The sequence below is a fragment of the Lactuca virosa genome, chromosome 9 (assembly GCF_052849685.1).
Source record: "Lactuca virosa cultivar CGN04683 chromosome 9, Lactuca_virosa_CGN04683_v6, whole genome shotgun sequence".
Classification (NCBI taxonomy): domain Eukaryota; kingdom Viridiplantae; phylum Streptophyta; class Magnoliopsida; order Asterales; family Asteraceae; genus Lactuca; species Lactuca virosa.
This window is the reverse complement of record NC_136434.1, coordinates 217,766,315-217,778,440: the sequence shown is the minus strand read 5'-3', so window position 1 is coordinate 217,778,440 and position 12,126 is coordinate 217,766,315. Positions and strand designations below refer to the sequence as shown.

At 30.9% G+C, this 12,126-nt stretch overlaps 1 protein-coding gene and 1 long non-coding RNA gene across 2 annotated transcripts; one reads left to right on the top strand and one right to left on the bottom strand.

Annotated features, from left to right (window-relative positions):
* The first annotated feature begins 7,631 nt into the window (after nucleotides 1-7,631).
* Nucleotides 7,632-9,320, top strand: LOC145137605 (small ribosomal subunit protein eS8). Its single transcript, XM_079071733.1, has 5 exons — nucleotides 7,632-7,743; nucleotides 7,864-7,936; nucleotides 8,384-8,723; nucleotides 8,804-8,973; nucleotides 9,063-9,320. The coding sequence occupies exons 1-5, from the start codon at nucleotides 7,740-7,742 to the stop codon at nucleotides 9,136-9,138; spliced, it is 663 nt and encodes a 220-aa protein (XP_078927859.1). The 5' UTR covers nucleotides 7,632-7,739; the 3' UTR covers nucleotides 9,139-9,320.
* A 1,638-nt stretch (nucleotides 9,321-10,958) lies between these two features.
* On the bottom strand, nucleotides 10,959-12,126 carry LOC145138816 (uncharacterized). The gene is made up of 2 exons (XR_013721735.1): nucleotides 12,025-12,126; nucleotides 10,959-11,565 (listed from the first exon to the last, which is right to left on the bottom strand). It is a non-coding gene; the product is annotated as an uncharacterized LOC145138816 (long non-coding RNA).

Below are 12,126 nucleotides of genomic sequence, written 5' to 3'. Positions count from 1 at the left end.
GTGTTGTTATATATACCTAAAATAAGTTTATAAAATATCATATTTATCTAAATTCTAACTTGTTTTAATATTATAGATATTTTTATAATCTTTCATTGTAATTTAAAATCATTATAAATAATAGAACAAAATTTAGAATACCAATAATACCCTCTTTTATTTTATAACTTTCAAATCTTAATAAAACTAGATTATGACCCGCGTTAAACGTGCGGAACATAAATTAAATACATATCACATAAATAGGCGGTTTTATCTTAGGTTGAATTTTAATAAAAAAATGTTAGTTAGATTCATTTTAAGAGTTTTTAAACAAAACTTATTAGATAAAAATATTTAATATTTATATTAGAGCAATTTGGTTTTTTAATACAGTAATTTTTAACATAAATGATCTATGTGATCTTTGTTTTATCACAACATAATGCGACTTTTTGATTAAAACATGCTGTGTAGTAGCTTTATGAATTGACTTTGTTCCGTGTACCAACCCCCATAGAGGCTCATATGGCCCTTTTCATATTGGCTCTGTAAAACCAAAAGCAACAATAAGTTGTTACATGTACCAACAACATTAAATTATGTAAAGAAATTCGATAAACATTACAAATAAAGTGAATTGTCATAACCATAAACATCAAATTCAAACATTGTAATTTGGTCAATTTCACAGTATTTTTTCCTTAAAAAAATTAAAATATGATTTTTCAGGCTCACCCAATCACATATACATATCTTCCGACCAAATAAATTATTACAAAAAAAACATGTTATGAACAAAAATATAATATTAGTTTCATAATTTGCTAAAGGTTAACACTAATAAATAATAATGAACTTTCACAGATCTTGCATTTTGGTCACTACATCCAACTAACAAATGAAATTCGGTTTAGAGGATTGATTCAAGAAGTGCATCCATGACTTCTTATAGCTGAATTTTGGGAAATGTTAAGACCTACTGAGATATGAGGGAATGGTTTGTGAGGCTACGGTTGGTTTCTATAGGGCAATACAAATTCAAAATAGTTAGCAAATATCTTTCCTACCTGCTTCAATTATCAAATTTAGAAAAAAGTTGTCAAAGTCAAATTATAAAATAAAAAAAAACAGATATGTAACCTAACAATCAAACAACATATTTTTCATTGAAATAAATATCATAAATCTACAATTTATACTTTATATATTATTCTTGAATTATATATTACCTTTTCATCTTTAATGGTCACTAACACCTCTTTCTATCTTATTGTTGTGACACACATCTATATCGAAAATAAGAGAAAAAACTATAGAGAAGAATGTTGACAAAGTGATACTTCATTGAAAACGCAACAAAATTCTTCATAAAGCCGCTAGGATTCTTCTATAGACCGCTAAAAGGTCTATATAGTGACAACCGGTGTGGCATCCATGAGAACGCACCACTTAAAATAACAATTTTGATTAATGTAAGTGAAAAAATCATTTAGAATGCTTACCAGTTGTGATAGTTTCCTCTTGGATGTGAACATTAACATTCTTGTAGAGAAATGGAACTTCAAATGAACCCTACATAGCCAAATCAACAAACATGACAACACAAAAAGAAGCCTAACTTGGCATATAACCAAATTTCCAACAAATTTCAAAATTTTAAGGTTTTGCTGAACAATTTTTCAATTTATCAGAATTTTATTTTATTACAACCTTATATAGTAATCAAGAATCTAAATCAGGTGAAAGAAGTAAGTGTTCATTTAAATCCAGTAAAAAAATTACAATATTGTGAAATTGCATATAATTTACATGTTTGCTTATTGTCTTGGAGGTATGTTAGGGTGCAAAGTCACGCTTGGATGTGGCTTACCCTTATTGATGTGTAAATGAGTTGCCTTTCCTATAAATAGGAAGTGAGTGACACTCATATTTAGGGATGATCATTTTGGAGTGTTAGACTAGAGAGAGAAATTTGTACAAACCCATTTGTATATCCTTTCTAGATCTAACATGAGCTTACACAAATTTATTTACTCCTTGTGTTCTTGAGTTTACATGATGATTCACTAGATCGTTTCTAATTCCGCACATGTCATCATATTCAACACCACTACAATTGGTATCAGAGCGGGTGTTCTTGATTGGATCAAGAATTGATCCTTGATGGCAATCTTGATTTGGTGATTCTTTATTTTGAGTTTTAATCTTCGTGTTATTGAGAGTTTGGATTCTAGAAATCGAATTCATCTTTGATTCTATTCATAATTCGATTTTCTTCACTAGAATTCAAGTGATTTTTACTTTCTCTCTCTAGAAAACCCATTCAAAATCACTTTCTCTCTCTAGAAATCTTCAAGTTTTTGTGATCATGGTGCTCTTGGAGTATGATTCTTGGGTTGTGATCATTGAAGATATCAAATACAAAGTCAATGAAGATCAATTTTATGGGTTGGTGTTAAGCAAATTGATTTCATGGGGTAATATGGTTTCTTATGGAGATTTGAGGGATGATAATGGAAGCTTGATTTTTCAACCACTTTGTAAGATTGTATGGTTGAATAAAATTGTCTTGTCCATATTAGTCCGTAGTAGAAATTAAAAGGAAGGAGAAGAAAGAGATTTGTTTAATAAGAAATACATTTCTCTAATTGAAAACCCAAATGATCTTCGTGCTCTTAAGTTTGTTGAAGTTCAAGACAATGGAGTTCAATATGATGTTCTTGAATTTCATGATAAGAAGATTCAATTTGATTCTCATGAAGATGAAAAAGTTTTTTGCTCGATTGGAGTTCAAACCGATGATATTTTGTGTTCTTGTGTTTCGTTTGAAGGAATGATTCCTTATCGGAAGCCGGTGATCCAAGAAATTCACAAGCATCAAACTCTAAAAGATTTGATTCAAACTCACAAAGCTGAAGTTGTGGAAAGTAGATTTGTTCATGAAATCAAATCTTCAAGATGCAAAAAGATGAGAAAGAAAACGAAGAAGAAGATTAAACGCAAAAACAAGCGGGTTTACTCAAAAAAATCATCAAGTGTTGTTGTGAAGCAAATTTGGGTTCCAAAGCAACAATCTCCAAATTTTGCATTGAATTTGAAGTCAAAACCCAAAAATGTTGGTGGTTCTTATGAAGATGTTCTTGCATCGTTAAAGAACACGAATAACGAGTTGTACATCACGCATCGTGGGTGGTATAATGTTCAAATTGGAGATTTTCTCATTCCAACAAAAGAACCAAGATCTTCTAAATTTGATTCTCGATTCTTCAACAAGGTATCTCAAATTCTCAAATGGATTCCAAAATGTCCATGACTTCGATTCATATTTTTCGTTTTTCATTTTTGATCGATTTGCCTCATTGGATCTAATTCGTTTCAATCCCATAGTTGATCCAATTATTTTTGTTTAGATCAAAATCCCAAAATCAAAATTAGATTTTCACAATTTTTTTATTCTGATTACTGTTCATCCGGTCCAAATAGAAGCCCAAAATACATAATTCTTTTTGTTCAATTTTGTGATCTGGTCAATTTTAAGCCCACGATTCTTTAGATCCGATAATTCTGAGCCCATAAATCAAGGATTGAGCCTAATGATTCAATTAAATCAGTTCGAGACATTCTATTCATTGGTCATCGTTTTTCGTCGTATGCTTAAATGAGTTGTACACTTCACAGATTCTTGACTCTCGTGTTGATCTGTGAGTCCTTGAATCGATTAGAAGTATTTGGTAATCTCAACTTATGAATCGTTCGACATTGTTGCTTGAAAGTAGAACAATATTTCTTGGAGGAACTATTTTTGTCTGATTTTGAATGTTCACATCGAATGTTCTTGAAGACGTACGAAATCGATTTCGATTCTGGTTGAAGGTCATAGGCATCGCAATCTGATTTGTTGATAATCAAAATCGATTTGGGTGATGATATCAATTCTACTTGCTTAATGATTGATTCGATGGCTGATCAATTTTGTTCTTGAAGTTGAATCAAAAAGTCAAACTAAAAGTCAAAATTGATTCTTTAGTCTTCGATCAGTAAAATTTGATTCTAAATTGGTGAATTTTTTATAAGTCGAATTCTTTGAATATGTCTTGAAGTCGAATGGTTTGGAAGTTAGGGCGATTGTGATTTGGATGTCGAATGTGTACTGAAATCGACTTGGGATCGAGTTTGAGTGGTTGATTGTTGAGTCAACTTCGAAGGTTTGGATTGAATTCGATTGTTGATTGAGTAACGAAAACTTGATTGGAAAACTCGACTGGGAAAATTGGATTCGAATGGTTTGATTTGGAGTCAATTGACGAACATGTGGATATCAAGGATAATCTAATGAGGGTCTGTTGAAATTGGAAGTATTGATATATCGAATGGAGTCTAGAAATCGAGTTTGGTTTATTGATTTGGTATCGACTGGGAAGCAAGGGTTAAAAAGTTTTGAAAATTTGATGTTGACTAACGAAGGTTTTGTAGCGACTAAAAATTTTCGTTACCTGGGAAACGAATTGGGGAGGAAGACATAAAAGTTTCGAAAGTGGACCTTAAAATTTCGAAAGTTTGACACTTTAATCCTATATTCGAAAGTTGGACAAAATTTCCAAAGTTTGAAGAAAAGAGACAGAATTTTCGAAATCAGTACCTGCAGATTCGAAAGTTTGGCAGTTTATATCCAACTTCGAAAATGAGGAAATAAAAACTGAGAATTTGACAGTTTTGGCTTGCCTTCTCCAGAAGTACGATCTGTCATTGATGTAAATGATCGTTTGGTTGAGGACATTGTTTCCAGATTATCAACATCGTAAACATCTTCCAAGTTGTGTTTTTTCTTTATGTCTAAACACTTTTTTAAAGGATGTCCACTTAGTTAGTGGACTTGTTGCAATACTTTTATCAATATTCGAAGCGGGTATGACAGTTATCACCAGTAAACGAAACTGCATCCTAAATATAGAAAATAAATTCATATGTCAATCTAAAAGTTAATAATATTTTAAAGTATTTAAAATATTAGATTTAGTTATATTATATTAAAAACCTTTAAATTTAATGTGTCTTGCCATCCAAATTTCGCCGATAAAACGTTAAACGAATCAGATTACGGCGCCTATATTTGTAGTACATAGAAATATGTTAGTTGATCAACTAAAATATAAAAAACGAATCTAATAAGCTTAGTGTTTGTAGTATGTTTCATAAAAGAATGTTACCTGTTCGATGTTAATTTTTTTTTCCAATTCAACAGTGATTTTATTATCAACATTGAAGTTTGAGATTGCATAACCATCAAATTTGTTCTTCAAATTATAATGAGAAATTTGAATTTTGAACGCCAACTTTTTATCCAAAAGTAATTTCAAAGCAGACGGATAAATCTTCATATTATCCTCCTAAAAATGAAAAAAATTAACGCTTATAAAAATAGACAGACAAAAAGTAAAAATTAGTTTTATGTAAATGAAGTTATATCGATAACCTCATTAAACTTTTGAAGCAACTATTGTGTGTTTTTTTTCAGAAGTTTCTTTGCGTCGCAATCAAATAACGTAAGTGACACCACGCCGGTAAAGTCTTGTACTATAATGGTGATTTTGAAACTAAAACCATTCATATAAACAAATTCAATAATATAAAATTAGAAAACTAAATCGAAGATTATAATAATATGTATAAAAGAGTTATTGAAAACCTTGGAACAACAGATACGTCTTTGTTCATGCAAGTTGAAGTGTAACAAAAAAAAACTTATTTATCCTGCTTTTGGTCCGTTCCACTAGCTTTGTCATCATGTATTAAAACGACTTTTATCCTTCTCTTGACAAACATAGGTCAACACATTAAAAAATCGATATAAATGGTATAATTTTGTTTCTGTAACTAAATGAATGAAACTAATATGCTTAAAGTAGTCTGATTAATTTTTTTCATGACCTCTCAACAAGAACACAGTAATAACAAATAATAAGAACATAGTAAATGCAAGAAATTGAAGAAGAATAAGGAGAACAGAGTAAAGTAAGAGCTTGGAAAAAAGAATTGGAGAAGAAGATTGCTCAAGAAGAACACTGTAAATCATAGGACTAAATCCAAAATCTTAAGAATAACCACTTCAGTGTAATCGTATATATAAGGTGTTTTTTAATAAGGAAATCATTATCTTCTAAAAAAATTAGGATCCTAAGATATAATCTTGGAGATTTTCGGCTATTCATCTGGAAAAAAGAAAGATATCAGCTATATTAATTCAAAACTTCAAATTAATTGACTTTCTTATTTAATCAGTTTTAAAATTCAAATAATTATCTCAAATTGATTCATCTTATGTGCGATATAATGGGAGATAAACTATAAATAATATTGACTTTAATTTTGACTCTTAAATATTTTGTTGATTTAATGGGATTAGATTAGATTTTATAGGTTAATAACTTAATTATTGATATGTTTGTTTAATGAGTTTTTTTAAAAAATAATAAATATAAAATAAAATATAAACGGGTTTGAATTTGGAAATAAAAAACTATAAATAAGGGAGTTAAATTAGGAACAATATTAATTAGAGAAACTGATATCATGTATATAAATAGAATGATATGTTTCAATTGATAAAATAATTACTGAATTTAAAGATTCTATAATTATTACAGATTCTATAATTAAATGTAATTGTGTTTGAATTTTATTTGGAGAAGATGATGTCAGCAATTTGATCTAATGGTAGAAAACATACGATTAAAACACAATTAAGGGCCCTGATTGCTTCATTGGTGAATTAAAGGTTATCTTTTAATAATATTTAGTGATGTCGGACATTTGCATTGCTTGCTCCGCCTCATTTGCTCCGCCTTCCTCTGCCATATAATTATTCTCCCCCACTCTTTTTCTCTCTCATTGTTAGTAAATAGAGATGAAATTATGAATAAACTAATAGTTTTTACTACTTCTTTGAATCGTTGTTGATGATAAACAGATGTAGATGGAAAATGCTTAATTTTTGCCTCACTTTTGTTGAATTGAATTGTTATTACACATTGTGTAATTAGAATAACATTCCTTTAGAGAAAAAATTTGTTATCTATGTCGTATTTTCTATCTCCTGTTTTTGTTTTCTATCTCCTATTTTTGTTTTCATTTACTCGCTCCATGCTATGCATGATGCTATTATTCAAGAACATAATCCACACATAATATAAAAGAAAGATAAATTTACATGGATAATCAAGAGGCATTGATATTGTTATATGAATTATCCACATATAATGAATAAAAAAAAGATAATTTTATATAGATGACATTATAATAAGAGTATAATAACTAATAGATGAAAATAGTAACTTAAAATAATTATAAAAGTTCTTTAAAACATATTTGAACAAATATAATATTTTAATATTTTAAAAGTTTATTTAGGATATATATAATATTTAGATATTAAACCGGATAAATATAATATTTTGGTGTACAATTTATTTATGGTCTATATATAAAATATAACCCATTTTTTTATTTATGATTTAGCGAACAGAATAGTTGATTGCTACAATATTTCATGAAAAAATATCCATGGGCCGAGGAAATTTGTTTGGGTCAACTAATTGGGCCTCCACATTTCACCGAGGCCACTAGGGTTTTGAGTAGATACGAATAGAAGTAATCAGCCTCACCCTTTTAAGCCATTGCCTTGCGAAACCCTAAACTTTCTCTTTGTCACCCAAGAGTTCGACTTCAGAGGCGCAGGAGGATCCTTCTGATCTGCAAACATGGGTAAGTTTTGCCAATGGCCAACTCACATTCATACGTCGGATTTGATACACTGCTTTGTAATCTCCATCTTCGTGCTATCATGATTACGAACATTCAGATGATGTTTCTCTACTGTTGCAGGTATCTCTCGTGATTCGATGCACAAGAGACGTGCCACTGGTGGCAAGAAGAAGGCCTGGAGAAAGAAGCGAAAGTAAGTTTTCCTCTAAATTAACATACGTTTTCTACATTTACTGTATAGTTATGTTATGATTATCCTATTCTAGACAAGTTATATACTAGAAACATCGGTCTTTTTCGCTGTAGACACGATATTTTGCTTTTTATTTCTCTCTTTATTCGTTTGTGTTTACTGATTTCGATCCTGATAATGTGATTGTGAATTTGTGAGTTTGTGATGATAACTTGTACTGATTTTATATTCAAAATCGAACACGATGGATCAATGAATTAAGGAAAGCTATTTGCGCTTGAATATGAACTAATTTTCGATCAACACATGCTATTTCGTAATCTGATTTTTATCAGAATTTATATATATCCTTCTTATTTCAAACCTTCTGTTATGATTCAAATTCAATAACATCCATCAAATCAAACTCTATTAAGTGTTGTTTAACACTTGTTGTTTCTCTTAAAGGTATGAGCTTGGAAGACAGCCTGCAAACACTAAAATATCGAGCAATAAGACAGTTAGAAGGGTGAGAGTTCGTGGTGGAAATGTGAAGTGGCGTGCATTGAGGTTAGATACAGGAAACTACTCATGGGGAAGTGAAGCTGTAACAAGAAAGACACGTATCTTGGATGTGGTTTACAATGCATCAAACAATGAATTGGTGAGGACACAAACACTAGTGAAGAGTGCTATTGTTCAGGTTGATGCTGCACCTTTCAAACAATGGTACCTTCAGCACTATGGAGTTGACATTGGTCGCAAGAAGAAAGCTCCAGCTGCTTCTGCTGCTAAGAAAGAGGGAGAGGTATTATTTTCTTTTCATTTAATTTGTTTATATTACTTGTATTGTGGTTTTGAGATTTTGTAATTTTGATTTAATTGTAGGAAGTAGAAGGTGCTACTGAGGAGACAAAAAAGAGCAATCATGTTGCTAGGAAGATAGAGAAGCGTCAAGAGGAACGCAAACTGGACCCACATGTTGAAGAGCAATTTTCAAGTGGTCGTTTATTGGCTGCTATTTCATCACGCCCTGGCCAATGTGGTCGTGCTGATGGGTATGTTTTTTTTATTATTTTTCTTGAAATAAATATGTTGAGAAATAGAAAAAGGAAGTTAATGAGTGGAATTTTTTTTATGTGTGCAGATATATTTTGGAGGGAAAAGAGCTTGAGTTTTACATGAAGAAACTCCAGAAGAAGAAAGGAAAGGGTGCTGCTTAAATTGTTTTTAATATGCTTATTTTTATTCAGTTTGAGTTTAATAGATTTTTATCTTTCTTTTTTTACCCAGTGAAAGCCATGAAACTGAAATTTTGACGTTTTAAAATGTTGTTTTTGAATATTTAAGTCTATGTAAGATTTACTCTACTTTTTATCGATACCAGTAGTACTATTGATTAAAACACGTAATTATTTTCTGATATTATGCAAAATTAAGCATAAAAAAAGAAATTTAATGTGGTAATCTTCTTGGACAAGTACAATAGAAGGTTTTTACTAGAAATATATTTTTGAGATATTTATTAAAATGGGTTATATAGTCTTGTTGCCTACAAAAAAAGTATTGAAATAAAAAAAATACGAATGAGAAGAAATAGATGTCATCAGTGTCTTGACATATATGTCCGTTTTATTTGCTTAATCCATTAAGTCGACCAATTGTAGATGTTCAGATTAAGTGCTTAACATGTAAAGCGCATTATGTCACTGAAAAACAGCATGAGTCATGGTGGGGTGTTGGATTCACGATTTAAATAAATGAAAAGATGCATATATTGAAAAAGAAGTTGCAGATGGTGTTGAACGAGTTATAAGGGAGGAGGGAGTCGTTTCCACCGAACCCACTGCCATATCACTTTTTCTCTTTTATTTTTCTTCATCATTCCGAACCCACAACACACGGAAATCCTATCTAACATAACACACTCTATTTCTGGGTTCTAGATATCATGCATGTGTTCATGTGCAAAACCCAAGGAAAACTCAAGAACTCAAGGGTGTGTGGGTGTTCCATAAACACACACCCACACATGTGTTTGTGAAGAATAGGGTTGTCGGAAAAATCATGGTGGTCTGAGAAGAAGTCCAAAGATTAAGTTGTCAATGATGCCGGAAACTAGCTAAACCTACAATAGCAGTAATACGGGTGCTCACAGGGACTCCATAAAGCAGCTAAACCTACAATAGTCGGTCGTCATAATGGTGTTTTTTTTGCAATGTTTTAAAAACCAGGTCGAATCGGTTGGACTAGGACTTTGGAAAGAGAGAAGTTCGACTAACACCAGCTTTAAGTCTATTCATGGACTAGAACAAAGCGGTCAGTTTTTACAAAAACTCGGTTCAACCGGTTATATTGAACTGGTTTTGATGAGAAAGTGACAGTTTTTAATGAGGATGAAATTGATAGTAAATTGCATTAAGCGACTGTGAGATTGATGCATTTAACACTCCAATGTCTCAATATCCGTGATTTAGTTTGATCTTGATACGTTTGTGTTCATCTAAAACTCTATTTTGTTTAGGTATTATCCTTTGTCTCTTTTTATGTATTTGAATTGATATAAAACTTATGGTTATGTGTTTTTTTAATATATTTGGATTGATCTACTTGTTTTATGTGTTTTAACGTTTGAACTTGTAGACGTCAAATTTTTGGTTGTATATATATGTATGCCAGAAAATAAAAAATACTTGAAATTTCTGGATATGGCAGTGCACCAACGATCGAATTGAGAACTGATAACCTGGTTTAACTAAAAAACTGATATTTAAAACATTGGTTTTTTGAACGGTGTAGAAAAGTTTAATAGTGACATCATACAAAAAAAAAAAACATAAATGATTAACTTAATGCATAGGGTAAAGTTCATTACCCTTATAAAACATCAACCCTAATTTAATTAAACTATAATTTTATTTTTTAAACATAACTAAAGCTTATTGTTTTTATTATAATGTCACTTGGTTTTCGTAAGCTTTTATTATGTTTAATTTTTTAGTTTTGTAAATAATAAATTATAATAATATAATCAAATAATATATTTAATAGTATTAAAACTATAACTTGTATTTACATACCATACAAAGTATTCATATAAAAATTCATTTCATTCATACAAGCCAACACCAAATATGATCATAGAATGGAATGACCCATTCCATTATCTTTTGCTTATTCAATTACCTTTAGCCATTCCATTCATTTGTCAGTTCATTCCATTCCATCCAACAAATGCATACAATGCAAAATCCAATGGTGTGTGCTTAAGAATGTGGTATTCATATCAAAGGCACAATTTTGATAAGACCTGAAAATTGATACTAAACACAACAAATTACATACACAATTAAAGAAAGGGTATTTTGGTCATTTTCATGCTTCCTATTCCATTTCCTTTGACATGAAGTGAAATTAGTCTTTGTTTGGCTGGGTAGTGAATTTGTCATACCCGTATTTCTTTTTCAACCTATCTCTTACATAATCATTTCGGGCTTTTATTCGAGCTTGTTGAGGGGCAATATGGACATAAGAAAGATACAAACCAACGCCAAAAAGAGATGAACCACCAAGAAACAAACCCACAGTCATCCACAGCTTATTAGGCGTTGAGGGAAAGCACAACACCATATGGCCTTTTATTATACACACTGTAAAAAAAAAAAAAAAAATCAAATTACAACATAACCAACATAAAGATTGTCATATAGTAGCTTTTGGAAATAGCCCTTATAAAGACTTTCTTTAAAGGTTTAGAATTTACAGCAATTATGAAGATAGGAATTTAAGCATATGCAATTAACATCCAAAATGTAGCTCTTTTATTGGTAGGTGAGGAATAACCTAAATAATACGGTTTCAAGGACTTGCAATTACACCCGTGCATGATATGCTGATGAAATTAAAGGCTCTAAATAATGCACATTGACAGACAATATGAAAAGCTTCAGAATACCTAGCTGGCATTTCGTCGAACATGTAATCGGCAATTTGGTTCGACACCCAACATATAAAGATTTACTTAACCTAATCAAGTGAAACATATATGCAGATCCATATCAATGCACATGTATATGCAGATTGAAAGAGGAGAGATCAAATCGACATACCCACTTCGAATGCGTATTTTATTTCTGAATTTGGTCTGGAAGTGGAAGGGCTTTCAGAAATCGTACATATGTCTGGTTCACCTAAACTACGAGGTGCCTAAT